The 23,722-nt window shown below is 43.8% G+C and overlaps 1 protein-coding gene across 1 annotated transcript in view; it reads left to right on the top strand.

Annotated features, from left to right (window-relative positions):
* The window catches only part of MAP3K11 (mitogen-activated protein kinase kinase kinase 11), a 284,253-nt gene that overhangs the window by 207,985 nt on the left and 52,546 nt on the right, over positions 1-23,722 (top strand). Inside the window, exons 5-8 of the mRNA XM_086938348.1 lie at positions 10,001-10,241; positions 15,913-16,026; positions 16,726-16,870; positions 17,561-17,649. Of these exons, the coding sequence (XP_086794474.1) occupies positions 10,001-10,241; positions 15,913-16,026; positions 16,726-16,870; positions 17,561-17,649 (589 nt within the window). The remainder of the gene's footprint in view (positions 1-10,000; positions 10,242-15,912; positions 16,027-16,725; positions 16,871-17,560; positions 17,650-23,722) is intronic.

The following is a 23,722-nucleotide window of genomic DNA, read 5'->3' as shown; positions in this document are numbered from 1 at the left end:
ACGCATGTGAAAAAGGAAAATCGAAACGATAATCTATAAACTGCACTCACTGTAGCAAGAGGCAGCGCTCCATAATATTCAAGTATTCGGTTGCGGAGCAGCAACAGCTGTGGCAAATTGTCTTGCAACACAGGTCGTGCATCCATTTTGAAATAAACAAAGCAATAGAAGTATGCCTGCAACCAAAGCGAGCATCAAGGGAAACCCACCAAATAGGCTAGAAAAAATCGAATGTAAAAATGCTGGGAACACACCAATTATAGTTTGGAAAGAAGTCACTAGGCCACTGCTAACAACTTTAAAAAAGTGGTCCAGAATTAATGATAGTGAGAATTAATTCACAGAAATGCAAGGGCAATTCTGTATTTAATAAAGCATGCACCTCTGTGTGGGTGTTTGCCACGTGAAGGACAAATGTTTCACGACCAGATGTGAGGGCGACTTCTTTTTGAGACAATAGAGCTCTTATGCGAATCATCTTGTTGAACTCTGCTTTCAAGGTCGGAATCGACGGCCAGATTGAAACATCCAGCTTCCCATGTGGAGGAGGAAACATTACGTTTTTACTGCAGACTACACGTTCACTGACTGTTACCACGTAAGGAATTCAGGCTAACATCCCACAACAATCCTCATTATTTAAAAGTAAATAACTACCATTTGCTAGTAATGTGAATGTGGGTATGATAGCAGGTACCGGTGTACCTTTTAAAACCCAGGGCAACTTAGGCTCATTCTGATTACAAGAGACATGCAATTGAATATTCCTACACATTAATAAGTGATCTGGTGTTGTAGAGCAATCCTCTCCATTCAAATAAACCTATTTTCCCTCCCTCAGGCACCTATAGGTAAAAGGTAGTGACCAAGGTTAATGAAGATAAGCGGTGCCCAGAGGTTCATATCTGCCAATTGCGTAGTACTTCATGCAGGCCTAGAACTTGAACAGAGGGCAAGGTAAAGCGATTAATCCATGGACTAGCCACATTGCAGAATTTTTTTCTGCTACAGAGAATGGCAACGGTTCTAGCTTTTCAATATGTAGCTTAGAAAAAGTTGCATATTTCATAGGCATAAAACGTTGCTTTTCAGTGTCATTAAATGGGGCAAACCAAGATGACGTATTCATGTAGTGCCAGGGCACTTTTCCTGACTTCAATGTCTGCAAAGTCCATGCAAATTGCATATTGGAACGCAATTGATTTTGACCATGGTACAAAACAGAAACATCCTCTTACACAATATTAACAACAGATAAAACAATATTATCTATCGTGTAAATGTGGGAAGAAAGCGTGTTAATGCTGTTATCTACAACTGCTAGCACCTTTTCCTAAATTTGCTTGATCTATTGCTCTTATGCGGGAAGCAGCCACAATCTGGGACAGTTTCCAAACCTTGTTGTAAATAGCATATATCCACCTTTTGGATCTGCCGGAAGCCGGGCCCTTGACAAAATCATTTAGATCAACATTGTCAGTCAATTTAGATAAATGCAGCTTAACTGACTATAAAGTGGAATGTTTGAGCCAACTCTGACATAATTTGCCTACAGAATAGGTCGTCACAGAATGGCCACTTTCAAAACAGGGATCCACCCTAACCTGTGTGTTGCCTTGAGCTAAACCCAGAATACAATGTTGACAAGAATCTGCACTTTTGTGCCACATCAACCAACCCTTACGATCCAAGCTGGATATATTAAAGGTAGAATTCAATAGCAGCATCTGTAATTCTCTAATTGAAAAATTGGTATTATTATTCCAACCGTAGTATTCCTCTAATTCAGGAAAAGGAGCATTTCATTTTTTAGTAGTAGCCAATCCAAAGCAAGTCGTTTGTGAAATTGTAGAATTCAAAAACAACATATGGTTCGGGATGAGAAATGCGAGATGCAAAGCCTCAGTGCCTTGCACTTGCCAACTTTTAGAACCCCAAACAGATTTAAGATCAATAGTATCCTTCCACAGTTCATAGCCCCCAACAGCCCATTGGTCTTGAAAGGACTTCGAATATAATAATTTCTTGTGGGTAAGTCTAACCTTGGAGGTGGACTTTTCGGTCATTTTAAAATTAAATGCATTGGGATTTGCTTAAATTAGTAAAGTAGGTGAACCTCTTTAAAAGAGAATTGGAGCTGCCTTCAACAGGAGCTGGACAATGTTCCCATTAGGTATAAATAACCATATTCCTCCTGGTGTTTGCCTTATGGAGTTAGTGATTGCCAAAGTGCTGACAACAGAACAAATCACCATAATTTGCTGAATCTAAATACAAATCTCCAGCATCAAAGGCAGCATAATATTTCAAATCGGAAAACAAAGCTTCTACGGCCTGAACATCCCAATCATCAGAACATATATTTTGTTTAATCACATCTCCCATAAAAACCCTTAGGACATTTGGGACATGTATAACCTCTGTGGGTCCGTGTATTTGAAATCTAACAGCATCCCATACAATCCCATCTAAGACGAGCCAAGCAGTAATGCTAACAAAAGCATGGTCCCTCTTCAATCTGTGTGATGAGGAAGGGGGAGCCAATGTTCCATTAATGTGTCGAATAGATGTTCTATCTTCAACATAGTGTCCGTTGACAAGACGGAAAAAATACACCACAAATCCAATTGACATGAACAGGTAAATTGAAAAATGCGCCAACCAAATGTAGGTCCAAGGAGGAATCAAACATTTTTTTTAAACCATGTTGCAAAAACAGACATTTTTTAAGGGGTCTTCGATGTGTTAGAGTCTGTGTCAAATGAAAATCTGGACTCTGTAGCCAAACAAGTTTGCAAATAGGGCATCGATAAGTCTGTGGGGTAAGTATATTCAGTCTCATGAAGACGAGCATCAGGTGGAGAACTCAATAAAGGACTGGAAACTGCAGGCATCTCGAGTCCAACGTCAGGCCTGGTGTTAGGAGCCGGGGCCAAAACTGAATGTCTCAAAATAGATGGACAGGAGACCGCAGGTGTCATACTAAGAAGAATCGGCCACTCTGTGTAGTTTGACATTGTCAATGGAGATGTACCTCTTTTCTTTACGACCCGGAAGTGGTGGTAAAATGACTATTCTTGTGCCCTGCACGCCAAGTACAGGAACTGGACCTCGAAATGAGGGACCAAATTCATTCTTGTTTTCGATCTTCTCTCAAACCAGTTCTCCAACTCGGAGTAGCCAGCCAACTGCCGGAATCTGCAACGCAGCATCAGATGTGGAGGCAAGTGTTCCTTTGCAAGACTGTCTCTCATCTCTTTTAGATTCTGTAAAACATGACAATGTTCATCTACGTCAAAGGAGGCCGCAACCACCCCCTAGTCTAGACCTTCAAGGTCCGGTACGAACATTTTGATAGCAAAGAGCATTTCGTATGGGGTCCGCCCACCCAGAGACCTTCTAGGGAGATTATTAAGTGCACGTTGTACGCTATCGAGATGGGCTAGCCAGTTCCTGCTAATGCCTATAATCCTGGCTGTCAAAGACTGCTTTAAATCTCGGTTCATTCGTTCCACAGACCTATTACCCTCAGGTCTGTATGGAGACGAAAACTTGACTTGGACCCCTAATGAAGTCATGCCATCCTTGTAGGCCTTGAAGGCAAACGGTGGACCCTAATCCAAATAGAAGGTGCCACAGGAGAAAATTCCTACAAAGATACACAAGTCTCTTATGACGGTTCGCGAATCAGCGCTGCGGTGTGGCCATACCCAAACAAAGTGTGTACAAGAATCAACTGCAACTAAGATATACTTATACGCAGTATCAGAGAAAAAAGGACCACGGTGATTTAAATAAACACAACCAAGTGGTCTATTAGAAATGTACAACTGTGTCTGGGGCAGACGCGTAGCAGTCGAAGGTTTTATCTGCTGACAAATGTCACATTGAAGGACATAATCATGCATCTGTTTGTACATTCCCCGCCACCAGAAACATTGTTGTAACTGAGATACAGTAGCCAAAATGTCTGCATGCGCAGGCGCAACACCCTCGTGGGCAGCTGTAATCAGTGTGGACCTGTGGTCTGCTTTGGGAATCAATCTTTCATCAACATCTGGTATTTTTACATAAGGAACTTTATCAGGACTTAAATGATAAGAATACTTTGAAGGAAACCCCTTAGGATATTTACTTCCCTTCTCAGTGGTGGTAATTGCTGCCAAGATGTCATCATCAATCTTGCTTTTGGAACGTGTAACTGTTGCTACCAAATATGTCGAAACTGCTGTTTTCGCGGCCTCATCGGCCAAACTATTGCCAACAGCGTGAACTCCCACACCTTGATGACCTAGAGTATGAATTGCATACACGAGTGGCAGTTGCTCTTTACGTTCAGCCACTCTAACCCAGATAATTTTATGTTTTATAGTGCTACCCTTGGAATCACGAAAACCATTCTGAATCCAAAAGAATAGGTTTTCAATTTAAGACTGGACACAGTAGTAAGAGTCACTCACAAAGAGAGTAGTCACACCAGGATCAGCGTACTCCAATGCAAGCATCAGAGCACAGAGCTCTGTCAATTGTGCGGTACAGTCCCCTAATGTCTGCGTATGTATGACATCGGACTTAAACTTATCATTCACCATGGTACCTACCACAATGGTGAAAGCTGAGACGTATGCATGCTTAGACCCATGCGCAATTTGCGCTGAACCATCAGTGTAAATGATACAATGGAAATCCTCCAAAGGCCGCATAGTCAACGGAGCAGGATAAACAAACTCATACTGCAAAAACTCTTGTGACTGTAAGGAGGCATCAAAAATGAACGTGACATCCGGAGCTGTCAATGATGATGCCCATTGTATCCACCGTGGGTGCAAAGCTTTAGAATTAGGTACACTGGCCTTCATCACTGCCTCTAGTGCAGGATACGGGGTATCAACCAACATGCTTTTTCCCTGCGACAGTGCACGTTCCTTAAGAATCTCCATTTGCACTGCTGTCAAAACTTTTTCCACAGTGGAAAACCGCATTTCAGTCGAAGTGTACGAGTGTGACTTGTAAGTGATAGGTACTGTGTCACCTTCGTTAAAAGTAAGGTATGTGAAACCCACCACCCCAGGGATGATTCTTATCACTAGGTTGGTGTGGATGTCACGAGTCAGTAAGAATTTAGATTCAAGCAGATCAGCCTGCAAAGATTGCAAAATGGCTGAATGTTCAGGCAGCCAGCACAATTTGGTAAAAGTAGGTTGAATCAAGGCATACAATGGCTTGATACGCTGGGCATATTCGGGAATATATATATGTATGCCCGAAACTCAAAAATCCCAGCAAGGGCTGTAATTTTTTCAGTGTTGTAGGAGCGTGTAGCTGTGCGCATTTCTCCAAGAAGTGAGGAGCCAATCCTCGACCTTCATTATTGAGCTCATAGCCCAGGAACAACACTGTGTACTCTGCAATGTGAGACTTTGCAAAGTTGAATTTGTAACCGAAGTCCGCAAAATTACAAATGATGTGGTCAACGCGACACAGATGCACCCATATTTCATAGTCTGTGAGATAAATGCCATCCACATACAAACATGCATCTGGGTCAACTCTCTCCAAAAGAGAGACAATGCAGGCAGCAAACACACCCAGACAATTCTTACAGCCCATGGCCAGGCTTTTAAATAGGTGTTGTTTGCCGCCACTGGTAAAACTGGTCCATTGGGAACTCAGACCAGACAGATTGTGGGCAAAAAAAACGTTGGATATGTCAAGTGTGGTTTTGAACCGTTTACGCACAAAACCATCCACTAAAGCAGAGCCGTGGGTATTCTGTACTGCACCGGTACGGTAATGCAAGTTTCAATGCCGGTAATCCAATACCAAACTGTGCGAACCGTCAGGCTTGGTCACAGTAAAAAGTGGGTTATTCATCGGTGACACACAAGTTTCAATCACTCCTTGATACTCTAATTGTTCAAGGATTTCTGCAACGGAAGCCTTTGCTTCACGCCATATAGGATATTGAGGTTAAGGCTGTGGCATAGACCGTAAGGGAATCTCGTGGTGTGAGGAAAATGTATCCCAACCACAGTGAGTACAGTACAAAGCCGGCGCAAGGGCCTTAGCCCACTCTTCTGCAAAATTCAGCGCATGCTTCTTAGACACTGTGTGCACGAAACTAGGGAGGATTACCTCCTCCCCTCTCGGAGCTGCGAGAACAAAAGATAGGGGCCAGTCAGCCTCCGCTAACAAAATGTCATAGGTAGTTATAAGATTTTCCCAAAATACCCCTTTTATGGTACGTTGTATGTCACCTTCAATTAAAAGGACAATTTCAAAAAGCCTATCTGGGGGAGCTACTCTAGTATCAGCTGTCTCCACAATAACATATTGGTCAGTCGCTGTCACCTTCAGTAGTGGACGCAGGGCTTCTTGTACAATGATAATCTCCTCCGCGCTCTCCAACAACGTCAGCGGCCATGTCTGATTCCGAAGCTGCGTTGTCACTATCTGTGGCATATCTCGCTGTTAAAGTGGCAACTTCCTTTTTCTGAAACTGGGGTCTCTTCTGTGAAGAATCGTCCTGCTTGCCTTTTCCGTCTTTCGGGCGGGGCTGGTCGCGACTCTGTGGCCATCCCGACCTCTTCCGCCGCCTCCACCTCCGGACGAAGAGGACGATGTGTCCTGTAAAGAACGAGGAGAGCGTTTATCAGGAACCTGAAATCGATCAGGCAACTTAATCGTAGTGCGGTCGTGCAAATCATAAACGCGCTCAGTAGATGCAGGCACTGGTGATGGGGGACGGGACTCCTGTTTCTGTTGCTGTTTTCCCTGTTTTTTATTTTTGTTCCAATTTTGCTTTGGAGCTTTGGGTTGAACATCAGTTTCAGACTTCGAACCCTAAGGTTGTTTTTTATCCTTAGCAGAAAAGGGCTTGACACCTAAACTATTGCGGCCAATGGTTTTATAAGCTGCCGTAATAATTCTCGGTAACTGTTGGGGTTTGTCGGCATCGGGGACCTCGTGTAAGGCATTAGCCACTAGAAAGTTCACCGCATCTCCCTTTATGTTAGAAAGGACCAGATCGGAAACTACATCAAATGAGCCCACAAGTCTCATTCCCAACTTAACCGCAGCCTCCGGTCCGTGTTCATCCTGAGCACGCTTAGTGACCGTCAGAAGGACAGCCAAAGCACCTCGTATACACTGCCGCAAAAATCCTACCCCATGACTCGCAGTCACCGGCTTCTGGTACCAAGTCCTTGGGTAAACTAATCGTAAGAATCCTGTGTTTTTCTACGGGAGTCGAATCAGGAAATACTGATTCCAGCTGGTCAAACTTCTCGGCAAGCCAAAAAGGCATATCATCCTTATCCAGGGGACGCTTGCCCATAACCGCATTAACCATTACAGGACTAAGCTTCATTCCGCTCGGTCCAGCTGGAAGTGCCGCAACACCAGGGGCCCGCCCTGGAAATTGCGGGTGATATATTAAACTAGGGCCTGAAAAACACTGATTGCAGAGTCATACAGGGGCCGGAATTCAGCAACGACTAAACCTGCACGAGAATGCGGGTGAATCCAGCCAAAACAGGCCAAGAAGCGCCTGGAATGGACAAAGGACCCAATCTAACAGCCGTTACACTGTGGGGAAGGGCGCCATCAAACCAAACACGGTGCTGCCATGCAGAAATCTGAATCTCCTGTGTCCTATTGGGAACATATTCCACGGGCACAGCTGTGTGAGTGTAAGTGTGAAACACCTGCGTAGCCGCATCCACTGGAGGAAACGTCACCCATGAGTAGAAAATCTCAAACAGGTAAGCAACCTCAGCACTCACTACCAAAATAACTGCCATGCCCTCCAAACCAACGTTATAAGCCTACAAATGATTGCGGACCGCAATGCGACTATGTTGCGGTATGTTAACGTTAGCCATAGTGACACGGAGAAGAAAAGGTACAATGTAAAACAATGTAGCACAACTGGGTAGTAATTCAAAAGGAAACCTTTTTGAAAGATTCAAGCTTGAAAAGACCTATGTAACTATAGGTAGGTTTGTCCGACACCACTGTTATCCGGAAACAATAGTGAAGGGGCTAAGGACTGGTTGAAGTACTACTCAAGCGTCATGTAATATGACCACCAACGTTATGCGCCATGTTGCAGGGATTCTGCTCCTACACAGAACTGTGCATAGACTCTTGGAACCTCAGTGAATTAGGGTGTGCCAAAACTCACCTTAATACCCAACATCCCCTACCAGACTAGCATTAGTGTCTCATTGGCTCTTCCAAAATACCAATGATTAGACAACCCAGAACATGGAACTTAGATTACCTCAGGCAATGTGGAACACATGAACACTCTTTTGTTATACTCTCATACCAGTCCAAAACAGGGAATAAAAGTAGACATGTGCAAGTTTGAAATATTTATTTCTAACGCTGTGTTCTCATGCGCAGCATCTTAGCTAATACAAGCAGACATATTATCAGGAACAAGATTGTCAGCATAGTTACTATTCCATAAAATACAAAGGGAGAAAGGATGTTATAATGCTAAATGGAAACAGGTTCAAAATATACCTATATTTCACCCTCCCTTGCTAGTAGGTTATTTTATATCCACAGAAGGTCTCTTGGGATTACATAGGCGGCCCCATACCTCTGGTATTTAGCAGAAGTGGATCACACCAGATTCTGCACCAGCTCTAAGCATACGAATGTTCTCCAAGTCTGTGAGATCATGCCTACGCAGTGCATTATTAAAAGCGCCAATCTCCGAGGTGGCCACAGCTGCATATGTGTTATGTCTAGAACGTGCGCTGAACAGTCCGAACAACAACCACTGTGTTGAAATAACCTTGAAGGCCTCGGCACTCACTGTTCAGACTAAGCTTACCAAGCAAGGCTGCTAATATAGAAAAACATGTTATTCTCGTGTGAAGCAAAACACTCTGCTAAAGTCTAAACATTTAATAAAGTGTGTGCCGTGTGCAAAAGGCAGCAGAAAGGAAAAATGGCATTTAAACTTCTAATAAGCTCATGTCAACTTAACACTGTGTGAATGCAAGGCTCAGCCCCACAACACCTTCATCTCGAACACGGTCAGACTCAGTTACTCCTCAACAGGATTATCCATTTACACATCTCTTTCCAATCCCCTAATTCCATATCAACACAAGAATTAACTGCACTATGATAATTTATTTGTCACTTTACCACACTACTACTTTTCCCATCTGGACATAAATCATCAATTTTGCCTCAAGGTTTCATTCTCTACAGTTGCTCGCCATCTTCACTCAAAGATGTGACTCTTAGCAGCGAGCAACAGTCATTACAAATTTCTCAACCTAGTTTTCAAAACCTCAAAACCATACCCAGCTCCTTGCCCTAATACATTGATACCTACTCTCAGCTCCTGTTGTATCACCCCGTCACTTACTCCAGCTCTCCAACTCAAACGCTCTCTGTTCTATAATCCAAGACGTTTTCTAGGTTTTGGTCCTTTAAATTCCTCTGACACTCCCCTCTGGATTGCACTGTTTAGTCTGCTCTGAGATACACTCTGACTTATCACACATTCTCTAAAGACTCACCTTCTTAGTAAGAGGAAAGCCATTTGCCAGCTACTTTTTCGCACCACCCACCTCACCTTCACCCCTTAACTTGGAGAGGGAAATCTGTGTGTTATGCTTTGTTTTTATATGTAGAAACTCTAATGCATATACTCCAATATGTTTTGGTTCTGTACATCTCTCAACCCTACATCTCGAATTTGGTGACCCTGCTGACAATAGGTCTTTTTTTATTTTAACCACTTTTATAAGGAAAGCTTTCTAGAGAGGCAGTCCATTGCTGGACAAATAAAATACAAGTTAAAAACTCACTGAATGGACCTATTGCTGCCGCTAAGGCTGGTTCCCTACCTCCTTCCCTAGTTATTCCCGCCACTTCCTCCGCAGTTCGTCCTGTTCTCCTCAATGTCGTTAAACTGATTGCCCTCTTTTCGTTCACCCGTAGTGATTGCCCTCTCTCCCTCCACCTGCAGGAGCTGCTGAGCCGCGAGGAAGAACTGAAGCGCGCGGCGCTGGAGCAGAAGTCCCACGAGGAATTCCTGCGCCAGAGGGAGCACGAGCTGGCGCAGTGGGAGCTGGAGGTGTTCGAGCGGGAACTGACGCTTCTCATCCGCCAGATGAACAAGGAGAAGCCCAACGTCAAGAAGCGCAAGGGCACCTTCAAGAGGAACAAGCTGAAGGGGCGAGATAGCGACAAGATTGGCATGCCTCTCGGTACGGCACTCTGCGCGCGCTGCTGCACAAAGGTCGCCCCAGTGGAAAGTAGGGTCAAAAAAGGGTGAACATCTACGCTCGAGCACCTAGCCTACTTTGTTACATAAAATAACAAATAGGAGGAGCTGAGGTGGAAGGAGCAATGTTTTTGAAGAGAGCAGGGAACTGTATGGCCAAACAACGTCTATTACCCATGCCTCCCATCTGAATAAAACAGCTTTTTACAGGAGTTTTTGGCCTCCCTGCCTATGGGGCTAACATGCTCTTTCCTCAGAGGTGTAGCGGAAAGAAATTAGGGTGTAATAAGGCGAACCTAATCCAGAGCACAAATGAAGTTTAGCAAAAGCCACCCTCTTCGCTCCTTTAAGAGTGGGGATGATGGCTTCACTGGGTGCACAACGTTATAGACCACACCATATAGACAGGCACAAAGGGGGACAGGGCCGTTTGCTGCGCCAGAATACTGCTATTCCATTGTGTTAATCACTGGAACCCTCTGTAAAAATTGAAGGATACGGTATATATATTTTAAGTCCGTATTTTTAAGAATCAAAACACGCACTATTCTTATTTATGTTTAAACGCTTGCAAAGTTTTTTGCTCAGGCCTGATGTCCTGACACTGCAAGCACAAACAAAGAGCAAAGATCTTTGGTTGAAGAGTTGGAAGTATTGAAAAAATAGAGGAATATTTTAGGTCAGGTAAGAGATTGTAGTTTTCATAAGGCATTTTGTCCAACATGTCGCTCAACATGCCTTGTAGAGAGTCCTTCAAAATAACATTGTGAAGCATACCAGTTTATTTTGAAGAGAAGATCTAGAGCCAGCAGAAGATTCAGGGAGTTTTGGATCTGAATACCATATGGCTCAAACCGTAAAAGACTTTTACATAAACGTGTTAATATGACTTCAGAACACAGTGGGAACGGGTGTTCACTGCGCTCTGAACAAAGATCTGTTCAGATCCAACCCTAAAGTTTATCCAGACTGAACCCCCAGAACCAAAACAGTTACTATCCAAACCTGACCCTTGACAGACATATATATGCTGTGGAGTGGGAGCCACATCAGAATGTAGCCTAGGACGGGGTGACAGTGAGTTTAGTGGGTGAGGCATCTCACCTACATCACCATCATCTGAGTGATGAGGATCATGATACACTGTTGAACAGGTTGGCATTATTGTTGTAATAGGGATGTGTGAAATCTTTCACCCCTTAGTTACTTTTTAAGAAGTGTCTGTCTTTTTCTTTTCTTTTTGTGATGACACTAAAGAGGGCTGAGATGGAGTGACCGCCTGTCGACTTGTGGTTGCTTTTTGGTTGGACTGTAGGGGCTTTCTGACTGTTAAGCGTTTAGTAGCTGCTGTATTTCTTCTTTAGTCGATGGTGAACTGAGCATCTCCTCAATCACTTTCTTCAAAGCCTTTATTGTGACCGCTGGGCACACTGATGTGGCTGTTCAAGGAAGGTGGGCATGCAAGGATGTACACCAGAACTTGGTCCTTATTGGATCATTCTTAGCACAACTGCCAAGCAAACATGTTCTCAAAACATGCATAGAGTGCTATTTAGGTCTACAGGTTCAACCATTGGCTTTCTTCAGCCAGTCTCTTGAAACTTTGGCTTGAGACTTTGAGAATCAAATCTTGGCGAAGCCCATCTCTCACTCTGTGCCTTTGGCTGTTTGGTGCATCCTTCATACTTCTCTCCAGTGCTTGCACTGAACTGCTTGAGTTAGGCCTTTACAACTAGGTAGCATTGCATTGTACTACACAAGGAACTACTTTACAACTAGGGGGCTTTCTGTATAGTCCGCCTTTTGTTTGTTGTATGACTTTAATGTGTTTACATTGTATCTGTTAGCACATTAAACTTCTGGCACTTTTGGCTTTGCCAGTTTTTGTTCATTCTTTTCTCAAAGCATACTGTCCTTTACTATGTCTCCCTTTTCTGTTCATCACTGTATGCTTCACTGGGTTCTTGACGACTCCTGTGTATATATTGGAACTTTTACAACACATTTCTAAATGTGGAGCCAGGAGTCGTTCATAGCACTTTATTTACTTTCATCCTATTCAAGTTTTTATTTCCCTTCTGGGTGCGCGGGTACCTCTTTGTAGATTGATTTCCTGTTGTCTTTTTTGTTGCAGGAAGCTTTTGTGACTTCCTGGCTCTAGACAGAAAATACTTTATGGCTCCGTATGCACATGCGCTGGATCTGTTAGCAGGAATGTATTTCTTGGTCTCACATACCTGGTGTCAGAGTAGCCTACATGGTACCGGTCCTCTTTCCCATTTATCTCGTGGTGGCCGTTTCATTTTCTTTTTGTTTCCACTTCAAGGCTCTTTCTTCGAAAGGAATGATGTTGTCTCTTAGTTGCGCATTCAGTTATATTGCTTCTTTAGGTGCCACTTGCTTCAAGAAATGCCAATTGCGGCCTTCACCAAGAAGGCTGCAGACCATCTTGCTAGTTTGTGGCTACTGGGGTCTTCTTGGCATAATTTGATTCTATCAGTCTGTATGTGAGTATGGATGTCTGTGTAAGGGCCTGTGCATTTGCCAGTGTGCAGACTTTTGTTTTTGTTCGAGCCTCCTGCCATGATTAAACGTGTTTGCCTTTTTATATTTTTTATTATGTCTGTTCTATCTTTTTCAGTTTGATTTGGTGTATGTGAGAGAGTGGACAGCTCGCCTATGTGCATGGTCATCTGTTTGCACTTCTTGTTTCTGAGTCGCTGCGAGTTTGTCACCTCTGACTTACAGTATAATGTTCTGTCATTATTGTTGTAATTTTTGTGTGTACGCCAGTTTTGTATTTGTCAGCCACTTAAGTTTTTCCTGTGCATCTGCTTGTGTGTTACATAATATCCTGTACCTCTGTCTCTGCTTCGGGATGCAAGAGTGTCTGCCCTATGGTGCACCTGTGTGCGACTGTGGCAGGTCTCCTCGTGGGTGTGTCTGAGATTTGTAGACCTATTTGCCTACCATATGTTTGCGTGTCTAAATGGTGTGTGTATTTATGTGTGTGTTTATTAGTCTATTTATCTGTCTGGCGTTTTGTTTGAGTCCAGTGTAAATTAAGGGTGCGCATTGTGTAGGTTTTGTCAGGCCTCGCATATGTCTTTTTATGGTCTGACTTGACAGTGCAGCTGTAGCCAGACAATTATGTGAACATCACTAGAAAGGAGATTTGGCTCCAACCATATTTTGGGAGCCAGGAGTTCATGTTTTGATTGGGCCAATGTTGTGTGCTCCCATTAACCCGTTTGCTGCTTCTGTCGGCCAGCGTCCGTCGCGAGCACTCCCTTGGTACTGCTGCGCAAGTCCGTTGGCCAACGCGGCCCCGCCTGCTTATTAGAACGTTCCGCACCGGCGCAGAACTTTCGAAGCAGAAAACAGATTAAAAAAAAGTGTGTGCCCTCTATGCAGCTGTGATCATTTTGTGCATGTGTTCAGCAGGATGAGCTTTAACATTCAGGGGCACACACATGAGTGTAATGCTGGAAAAGTGCCTTTGATGACTAGGGAATTCATGGTGTTTGTGTTTCTCTGGCAGCAGCACAGATGGGAGGAGGCCAGTCATTTACCTACATGGATTTTTAGGTCTGGCTTGACGTTGCAACTGTCACCTGAATTTTAACCTACCCCAATATTATTCTACAGTTCTTTGCTTTCACATAAATGCATATTCATCCCCATGCTATTTACTTCTAATGCCTCACATGATTACCATACACCATTTCTTTAAAGCGAGACCTATTGGCGTTGCCAAAGCTTGTTTGTTTTGTGTTTGGTCCTGCTTTCACATTTCTGATTCATTTGTGTGTATTGTGTATCGATAAAGGTATTGGGTGTTTACATTTCCGTGTTTTTTTCCAATGTCAATGAGTGCCATTCTCCAAGTGTTTATTTGTGTGTGTTTGTCTGTCTGTGAGTCTGGCTGCTGATTAACCAGCGGTTTTCTTTGTGTGGCCCGTTATTTTTGAGTTCCTTTCTATTTTTACCACAAGTTTGCATTTCTGTGCGCCTACTCCCACGTGTCTGTGCTGGGAATGCCGGTTTGTAGACATCTCTTTTTGAGCCTTGTGTGTGTAGCACCCCCTCCTCCACGTGTGTGTGTTTTGTGGGCATTTGTAATGCGCGTGAATTGGAGTGGTGGGCTAGGGTGGTCGGACACGGTGGAGCTGAAAGCCTCGCTCGTCTTCCTTGCCCCCAGCAGAGGCAGAGTTCCTGCTGCAGCCAGGGTTTCCTCCAGCAGTCCCTCCCTGGATCCAGACAGCCTGCTGCTCCCCCTCATTCTGCTGACTCAGGCATGTGGGTGTGCAGCTTGCACACTCGAAGCCATTGTGTTGTGTCCAGGCTGGCCCTGCGTCCTCCCCCTCCCCCCGCCACCAGCCAGGCCCCAGGCCTGTCTCTGTACAGTGCGGATGCAGCTAAGCATTGAAGAAAGCATAATTAAATAAGCCAAATTAATGTATGTTCCCGCTGACACACCGTGGCCTTCACAAGGTACCTAAACCCACGGTGGGCAATCAAAGGCCTGAGGGGATCGCAAGTGCCAGTGGACTCTGGGATCTTGCTTTTTTAGGGTAGGGCAGGTGTTCTCCCATCTCTAAAGAGATAGAACTAGTCTGCTTCACCTTCTTAACTTTTCAGTTGAGGCTCTCCACCATTTCATTTTCTGCACAATATCCCTCTTCCCCTTTCTTCTTGCTTTCTTGTTCCGCAAACCTATCACAAGGAATATGTATCTCAAAAAACAACCTGTAAAGATAAAGAAAAAATACAACAGCTACATATTCTGATGCTTTTGATATGGGGTAACTCGCAGGAAAGTGAATGTCATCCGTGTTGTCAAAAATGGTTAGTAAAGATTTAAAAACTTTAATAAATACCTTAAGCAATTTACCAGGCGATGCCTAACAAAAATATATACCGGGAGCATACACGTTTACATTTTACAGTTAGAAAGTAGAAGATAAAAAAAAATGAAAAAATAGGGGGATTGTATTTTTCCCATTGACATATATTACAGAACAGGTAATTTCAGACAGGAGACGGGTAAAAATAAAACAATTTTTGGCTTCACAAATCGGGAGTCTCCTTCCTGAATCAGACCTGTTGGCATTTATGTAGGAGATATCTTCGGAACTGCCTCAAGCGATACCACGTTGACGCTTCTAGAAAACACTAAAAATTGAAGCTAAAAGTAAATTTTGTGATATTTCAAGACATGCATATTCCAACAAAGTACTGATTTCTAAACGTCCCTCACAAGGTACATCATCATAATATACCTCTATGTCTCCCTCAAAAGATAATTACAAACATAAATCCTGAACTACATTAAAGAAATTGTTCAAGATGTACTTCAAAAGATACTTCAAGTTAGTCTTCATTAGGTAGCTGCAAAGTTATAAACATATATCTTTCCTTTTAAATCCTTTGGCATCCTATCTTTCTTAAGAAACTACCATCTATTTTCCAGCAACCTGAAGCCTTAATCAAGCATGTTTGGTGCTATAGAAATTCCAAATTCAGCCTCTCCACCCCATGACGTTGTGTCGGTCTTCACTCTCAATTGTGGTTTAGTGTCCCTCCACTCAACTTGAACATAGTTATGTGTTGTGTCTGATTCTTTCATTTTCTTTCTGGCCATTTTTTTCCAGATTTCAAGCACAGGATCACCGTGCAGGCCTCCCCGGGTCTGGACCAGAGGAAGAAAGTTCTAGAGAATGGTTCCGGAGGATCTCCGACGTTCCCACGCTTCAGAGCCATACAGTGTACGACTAGAGCACATCTTGGGAGGGGGAGGCTCTCTCACAGCAGTACCTAATAAAGAAGGATCTCCCACTGCCCCTCTCTTAGTGCCTTAATTATTAGTTCCTTTTTTTCACTAATCTGCTTGATAGGGACCTTATTTCTCTTATTTTACCCCTACAGTAACACTGTTAGAGCTGCCATTCCCAGTAGAGATCAAAGAGGGAAAGGACACCTAATTTGAGCGCCATTGTAAACCAATTCATTTGTGGTGCTTAAATTTGCATCACAGGCAACATGTGTTGGCATGGAAAATGTAATGACCCATGTTCTAAATTCTACCTATTTTATTAGTGCCATGTCAATATCCTGCTAAAAAGAGCACCTACTTGGAGAGAGATGAATTGTAGCAGGTTACATGCATAAATGTTGTATTTCTGCAGGTGACTTACAATGCATACGTTTTGTGGAGTTCCTAAGTAACTGAGACTAAATAAAAGCAATGCAACAGGTGGGGGTCTCTGACTATCAGGTTAGTTGGATCCTAGTAGTGTGGACAGTAGGTGTTTGCCTAGGACAGAAATCCCCTTCTTTGCTGGTACTGCCTCCAGCCTACCTCCCTGCTTTTTAATTTCTGGATTCTGATTACAGATTCATGCTCTCCCTTTCATTTTTTATGCTCACTAGCCACGTCTTTCTCACCCTTTCTACCCAATGAACAGTGGACCCCAGCGAGACCAGCCAGACTTGGGGGCGGAAGACTGCCCGTCGACAGCAGGAAAGCAACCGCAATGGTGAGAAGAAATCCGGCTGGACCTGGGGGCCCAGCTCCCCTAAACCATGGGACTCCTGTACCTCGGATGGAAGGTATGACCACCACCTCACCCTGTTGTAACCACATAGTTCTTTGTCACAGACGGTGCACAATGTTTCGAGCCCCAACGTTCATTTTATAAACTTGGGTGATTTGAATTGGAATTGGATAGTGGCTCCTATAATACTTTATCTAAAAGTGCAGGGCAGGCAATATGGTGATGCGTGGAATAAAGTGATGCGCTTCTGAATTCTGGGGACAAAATGGTGGACGTGGACAAAGAAGAACATGCATTGGCAAAGACATTAGGTGTGATGTTGGCCATCTCCCTTTTGGCTTTCAGTGCTTGTTTTGTTGAGGTTTTTTAAAAAAAATATTTGGGGGAAGCTTCTGGGCCCCCTTCAAGCTATAAAAAAATATTGGCTAAAAGCAGGAGTATTTATTTGGTCTCAAAAAGCTCATATTGCTTTAGCGGTCCCTGGCATTTAGGGTACTGATTCTTGTGAGGCTGCGCCGTCACACCGAGTGATGTTAACCATTTGCTCAAGTGCCCCACTTGCCCTATCCTGTATGCTGTAGCAAGTTCAATCAAAATGTGAATGACACAGAGCCATGAATGTAAAGGGCTGACTGAAGGTCCCTCTAAGTATATGATGCATATTATTTTAGTAAAATCAAGAAGTCTTGGCTAACGCCTGACCAAAAAAACATCTAACGTAGAGCTCTTGCTTCTTATCTGGCAGGAGGCGATCCCGACTCGAGGAAACCACCTGGTACATCGGGCCGGAACAGCCTGAAACACTCACAGTGCCCAAAGGGGAGGATGTGAACGGTAATTATAGGGAAACATGGTGGCTTCGTGAATTGTGATGCCTGCATAGTTTAACTTGTTGAGTCTGTACCCTCCCTTGTTACTGTCACTAGTTTTCTCCTCTTGGTGGTGGTAGTGTTTTTAGCAGCGGTAAGTGTGTAAAACATGATTGAAATACTATTGGGACTTAAATAGATCTTGGATTAGTCTACCTGGAACGACTTGTAATAAAACAGAAAAACTATTTTCAGCTTATTAAATGAAAGTATCATTATTTTCTAAGATCTTGGAGATTCTTGATAACAAAAAAGTCACCCATAGTGTTCTATGAATCTCTAATGGTCCCCTTTGGACTGGTGGTGCTTTTAAATTCGGCGCTATAGCTTAAGCTGTGCCTTTATCTACATAATTGTGCCAATTTTATGTGACAGATTGTTATTAGTAGTGGTTAGGATCCAGTGACTACTTCCCCATGGTTGCTCAGAAAGCTAGGCCACCGCAGAAACACCACACTCAAGTGGGTACAGGCCATGCTAGGAATAAGGAGAACAGCCACTGAGCCAGTCTACCTCTTAGAGGATACTTTAGCCATGGCCAGAGTCAGCCATGTCAGGGGAGTTGTGGTGGCCATATCCTTGAACTACCCAAACTGGACATAATCATACATTACAGTGAAAGGGTGCATGCCTCCTGTGGGAGCAAATTACACCCAAGATCCCACTCTTTATAACTGAGGGGTTTTAAGGTTGGGAAGGGAGTGGCAAGTAGGGTTTGGCTTTTTATGCGGGGTGTGATCGAAATATCAGAGCCTCTCGCTATGTTTTGCAATATGCCAGTGTTCTAAGTGGACAAGGTGGTTATACCTTGACCTCGTCACTAGAAAAGAGAGAGTTCTCCAACCCCTCAGCCACCAAAAATACCATCACCCCTTCTCAAGAACTCTGCGGCTCCCTGGCGGGCTTCTTTCACTACAAGATCTCCACCATCTGCAAAAACCTCAAACCCCAACCCACCACTGCTGACACCCTCGCCTCCTCGCTCCCACTGATGCCATCCCGAACAGGTCTCAGATCACCTGCTCACCACCTGGGACCAGCTCACAACACAGAACACACACCACAGCTATCATGAACTCTATTCACTCAGGAGCACCCACAGACCCCTGTCCCCACCACCATCTTCAGCTCATCCATAACCATGGTCTCCTTCCCTTACATATGGAAACACACAGAAGTCAAACCTCTTCTAAAGAAACCTACCGCCGACACCAGCAAACTCCAGAACTGCTGCTCCATGTTGTTGCCACCCTTTCCTGCCAAGATACTCGAAGAGGCCATTAACCGCCAACTCACGCAACACCTGGAGATGAACAGCCTCCTGTACCCCTCCCAATCTGGATTCCACACCTACCACAGCACCAAGACCACCCCAATCGCTGCCACTAATGACATCAGAGCCCTCCTCGATCAGGGAGAAACAACTACCCTGGTCCTCCTCGACCTCTAAGTAGCATTCAACACTGTGTATCCCACACCCTTACCAAGAGGCTGCATCACATCATAATCCAAGGAAACACTCTCAAGTGGATCTCCTCCTTCCTCACCAGAAGAACCCAGAGAATCTGCATACCTCCTTTCACCTCGGAACCCAAGGACAACATCTGCTTCGTCCCTTAGCTCCTCACTGTTCAACATCTACATGACCCCCTTGGCCAACATTGTCGGATACCACTGAATGAACGTCATATCCTACACAGACAGCACCCAGCTGATCCTCTCACTTTCAGAAGACCCCGCCACCACCAAGGCCAGTTTCCACATGTGCATGATGGGCATCACCGAATGGATGGAAAACAACTGCCTAAAACTCAATACAGACAAAACGAAAGTGCTGCCTTCGGGAATCCCACCTCCCTGTGGAATGACTCCAGAACTTGAACCAGCACCCACCCAGACAGACCATTCTCACAACCTTGGCATCAACCTGGACATCAAGCTCGCCATGAAAAACCAGATCAACGCAGCTTCTTCCGCCTGCTTTCTAATGCTTTGCATGCTCCGTAAGATCTTCAAATGGCTCCCCGTAACACCAGATGAACCATCACTTAAGCCCTAGTCACCAGCCGACTGGATTACGGCAACACAGTACACAGGAACCACCACACACCTCCTGAAGAGGCTGCAGACCATACAGAACTCTGCTGCCAGACTTATCCTAGACCTCGCTAAACTGTCGCACATCACCTCCCACCTCATAAAACTCCACTGGCTCCCTTTTCAGAAGCGATGCCAATTCAATATTCTGATCCACACCCACAAAGCCCTTCACAATTAAGGACCTGCATACATAAACCACTGCCTGAACTTCACCAACCCTGCAGATCCCTGCGCTCTGGCTCCCTCTGCCTCGTGCATATACCCCACACCCGTTGGAGCAACAGTGGAGGACGCACCTTTTCTCCTACCTTGCAGTGAAATCCTGTAACAGCCTTTCACTTCACCTGTGGACCTCCTCCTCTTTTCTGGCTGTTCGACTGACCTGTTAGCTATGATCTCAGCGTCTTGATACCCTTGCAGGTGATCAACTGCGCTGTATAAGTCCGGTTTGATTGATTGATTGATTGAGAAAAGAACAAGGAAAACAGATGGCTGAGGAACATAGTCTTCATACATTGCAACACAACTCGCTTTTTAGAAAAATAAATTAGTTTCCCAAGCCTTCAACCTACCATCATTGCCCAACACTTCTCCTAAGCAATGGGGCAGACATTAAAAATATTCTGGCTCTTGAGGATCTTCCTGGCATCTGCTGTCAGGACAAGGTGGGTCTGTTTCTGTGAACTAATGGAGATACCATCTGTAGAGATTTTGTCTTGGGGAAGATGGAATGGACAGACCTGCCAATATTGAAAAAAAGATTAGTGTTGAGGCAGGAGATGAGGACTTAGACTGGTTGGGACTTAGGCCCTTCCGTATCCGAATAGCTATGAAGGGCCATGGGAGGTGGCAGGAGCTGGATCCCTTTGTTGCCTCTGCAGCATCTCAGTCCCTTGCCACAACACACAAACAAAACCTTGTGACTCTGCCTTTTGTTTCACAGGGAGATTGCAAAACGAGTCCCGGACTTTAGTGGTGTAGACCCTCCACGCATGAACAGAAAGCATACTCTATAAAAGGGGTTCCAGCTCATCTTGTGCTCACTGTGTGATATTGGCTTTTCACAGAGAGACTTTATGAAGAGAGCTGATAACGTGTGACTCACAGTGGCACTCTGAGATGGCAGACCTGGGTGACGGAGGTATGGGACAGTATTCTGAGGCTAATTCCAGTCTTCCTTTGATCAGTCTCTGAGAGCCGCAAGCAGAGACTTAGGAGCTTTTTTTTTTCTCTAAAGTTTTATATAGGGCAAACTAGACCCGAAGATATCCGATATCAGAGCGCTTTACATGAGCATCAGTTTTGTTACACGAGGACACATTCATTGTTAGGCATGGGGAGATTAAGTGATTTGCCCAGAATCACAGGATGTTAAGCGTCGTTGTCGAGACTCGAACCTGGTTCCCCATCTTCAAGGTCGATCACCGTAGCCATAAGGCTACATCCTCTCCCCTTTTATCTAGTGTATTAAAATAATCCAGAGTGCCCTTCTTAGCACTCTCTTTAATCACTGTGCCTCAAAGACTAACAGTAGTGATAGTTAGTCAGTTGTAGTTTGTGTAGTGTCCTGGCTAGACGTCGGTGTAAGAGACCAGAGAGAGCACAGATGGATACACCGCCCACTCTCTCACCACCTTCCCTCCAGAGCCAGCAGAGCATCAGAAGAAAAAACGGTCTGATTCACAAAGCTATAGAGCTATGGTAGCATTTAAAATCCAATACATAATTTGGAATGGTGGGGCTTTGCCCACTTATGTGGATATGCCTGTAGTTAAAAGTCTACCACTTTGGCAGGATTGCGTCTGTAAGTCTGCTCGCAAGGGCTGGTTGTTGTTGTTTAAGGTAGGAGGTGTGCCCTTACAGCCACAGCTGCCAACTTTTGAACTGGGAAACCCGTTTCGAGTACCGGTGTCCGCTCTCCATCCTCTGGGCAAATCACATAATCTCCTTGTGCCTTAAAAAAAAAAGAATCTTCTCGTATATTGTAATATGATGCTTATGTAAAGCGCTTTGACGCCCTTGGGTCAAGTCTGTTACATGCAAAAGAAGATGAACACCCCACCCTGAAACTGTGAGAGATTTAAGCTTGTGAAAGGCAGAAGTATATCAGTGTCTAATTTGGGAAGGTGGGAACACTCCCAACATGTGTGGGTGTGTAGAGGAAGAGTATCCCACTTTCTATTTAAAACCATATCAACATTTAGTTTTATATTTATGCTGATTTAACCACACAAATAGATTGATTAAAAACACAATACAATTGTCAATTCATTCTCCTTCATTAAGTTATTGTAAAATATTTGTTCATAAATTCCTTTAAGTTTCAATAATCCAAAAGCTAAGAAAGCAATATTATTGCCAATGAAACTTTATCTCTCCAGGATTGTAGTTATTCAGGACTCATTCCTCTTGCATGCTGGTCGCAGTTTCACAATTAGCAGAAGAGTGAATGTAGCCTGCCAGAGCCCATGTATAAAATCAACACTACTTTAAATTTGGTGTGCAAGTGAATCCGCATTTTCCATTGTCTCTACATACAGATTCTAATAGAAGTCTGACAGGGAAAGAAGTAATGCAATACTCAGATCAAAAAAGATTGTGACTCTCTCGCTAATATTTTGTCTCATCAGCCAAGCAACTGCAAAAGTTTTTGTGAGCAGGCCTGGGTGAAATGTTAACTATTCCTTCATAATGTCCATAATTTCAAGTTTCAATTGTTACATGAAATTCTAGAAATTACGCCACTTCATGGACTTGCGCTCCATTTGTCATTTGACAAGTTGTCATTTTGAGATATATTTTACTCCGAAATGTGTCCTTTCATCAATTTTTTACGCAAGGGTGCATTTCACGCAAAAAAATTGCAAAAGTGCTGCAAGTGCCAGTTGATGAACTGACCACTGGAGCACTTTTGCATTTTTGTATTTTTTTGCGTCCTCCCCCATCCATTGTGAGTTACACTGGCTACCCACTGGAAAAAGAATACAATTCAAAGCCCTCTGCTTCATGTTCAAATCTAAGGCAGGGCTTGGCCAGAAATATATACATGAGCTGTTTTCTCTGTGTATTCCTTCCTGAGACTTAAGATCTGCCAACCAGGGACGATACTGTGTACCTAGAATACACCAGGTACATTCGGGTGGATGCTCTTTTCCAAAATTGTGGCACACCTTACCTCAGTGTATGAGGAATTGCACCTCTCTAATGCAGTTCCACAAACTTTTAAAAACATGGCTCTTTTAATGGCAGTGTCTTCAGAAGCGCCTTGCAGTGCTCAGCGCCAGGAAACCCACTGGGTAGCTGCACGCTTTATGAATGGCAAATAAAATAGTTTCAGTTTATTATTTTGTAATTTTTACACATGTGTACTGTCTAGACACAGGTTTCACCTTGTTTTTTTTTTTTTCCTCATACGCCAGAAGATATTCTCAGAGTACATTTTATCGATACCATCCACTGCGCAGCAGATGAGCCCCAACATTTGTTATGAACTCCGAAGTTCTTAATGGATGCGCTTTCCGCAGATACTCTCAGAATAAAAAGAACATTTCAGTTCATCTAACTTGCCAACCATGGGACTGATCCTAGGGTATTTTATTCTGCAAAAAGACATAATCATTGGACAATTTTAGATCAATGCTACAACTTATCCAGCCAGGCAATGCAAGGAATACAAAAATGCTTTCTCCTTTTCCAATCTACCCTTTCTAGGTTCAATGTATGTTTGATTACATTAATCCAGTCTAAATAGGTAGGTGAGGTATCTTTTAACCAGGAATTACAGATTTCTCTACGAGCGAGTATAATTAAATATAACAACAGTTTGTTAACATCTCGAGAGAGTGATTCATAATTAGAAAAGATACCAAAAAATATTAGTGTTACGCTCACCTGTATATCGAAATTAAACAAAATGTTCATACCTTCAGATACCGCAC

The sequence above is a fragment of the Lissotriton vulgaris genome, chromosome 9, assembly GCF_964263255.1.
Source record: "Lissotriton vulgaris chromosome 9, aLisVul1.2, whole genome shotgun sequence".
Lineage (NCBI taxonomy): Eukaryota > Metazoa > Chordata > Amphibia > Caudata > Salamandridae > Lissotriton > Lissotriton vulgaris.
The sequence above is the reverse complement of the archived record's forward strand: the minus strand, read 5'-3'. Positions and strand labels throughout refer to the sequence as shown.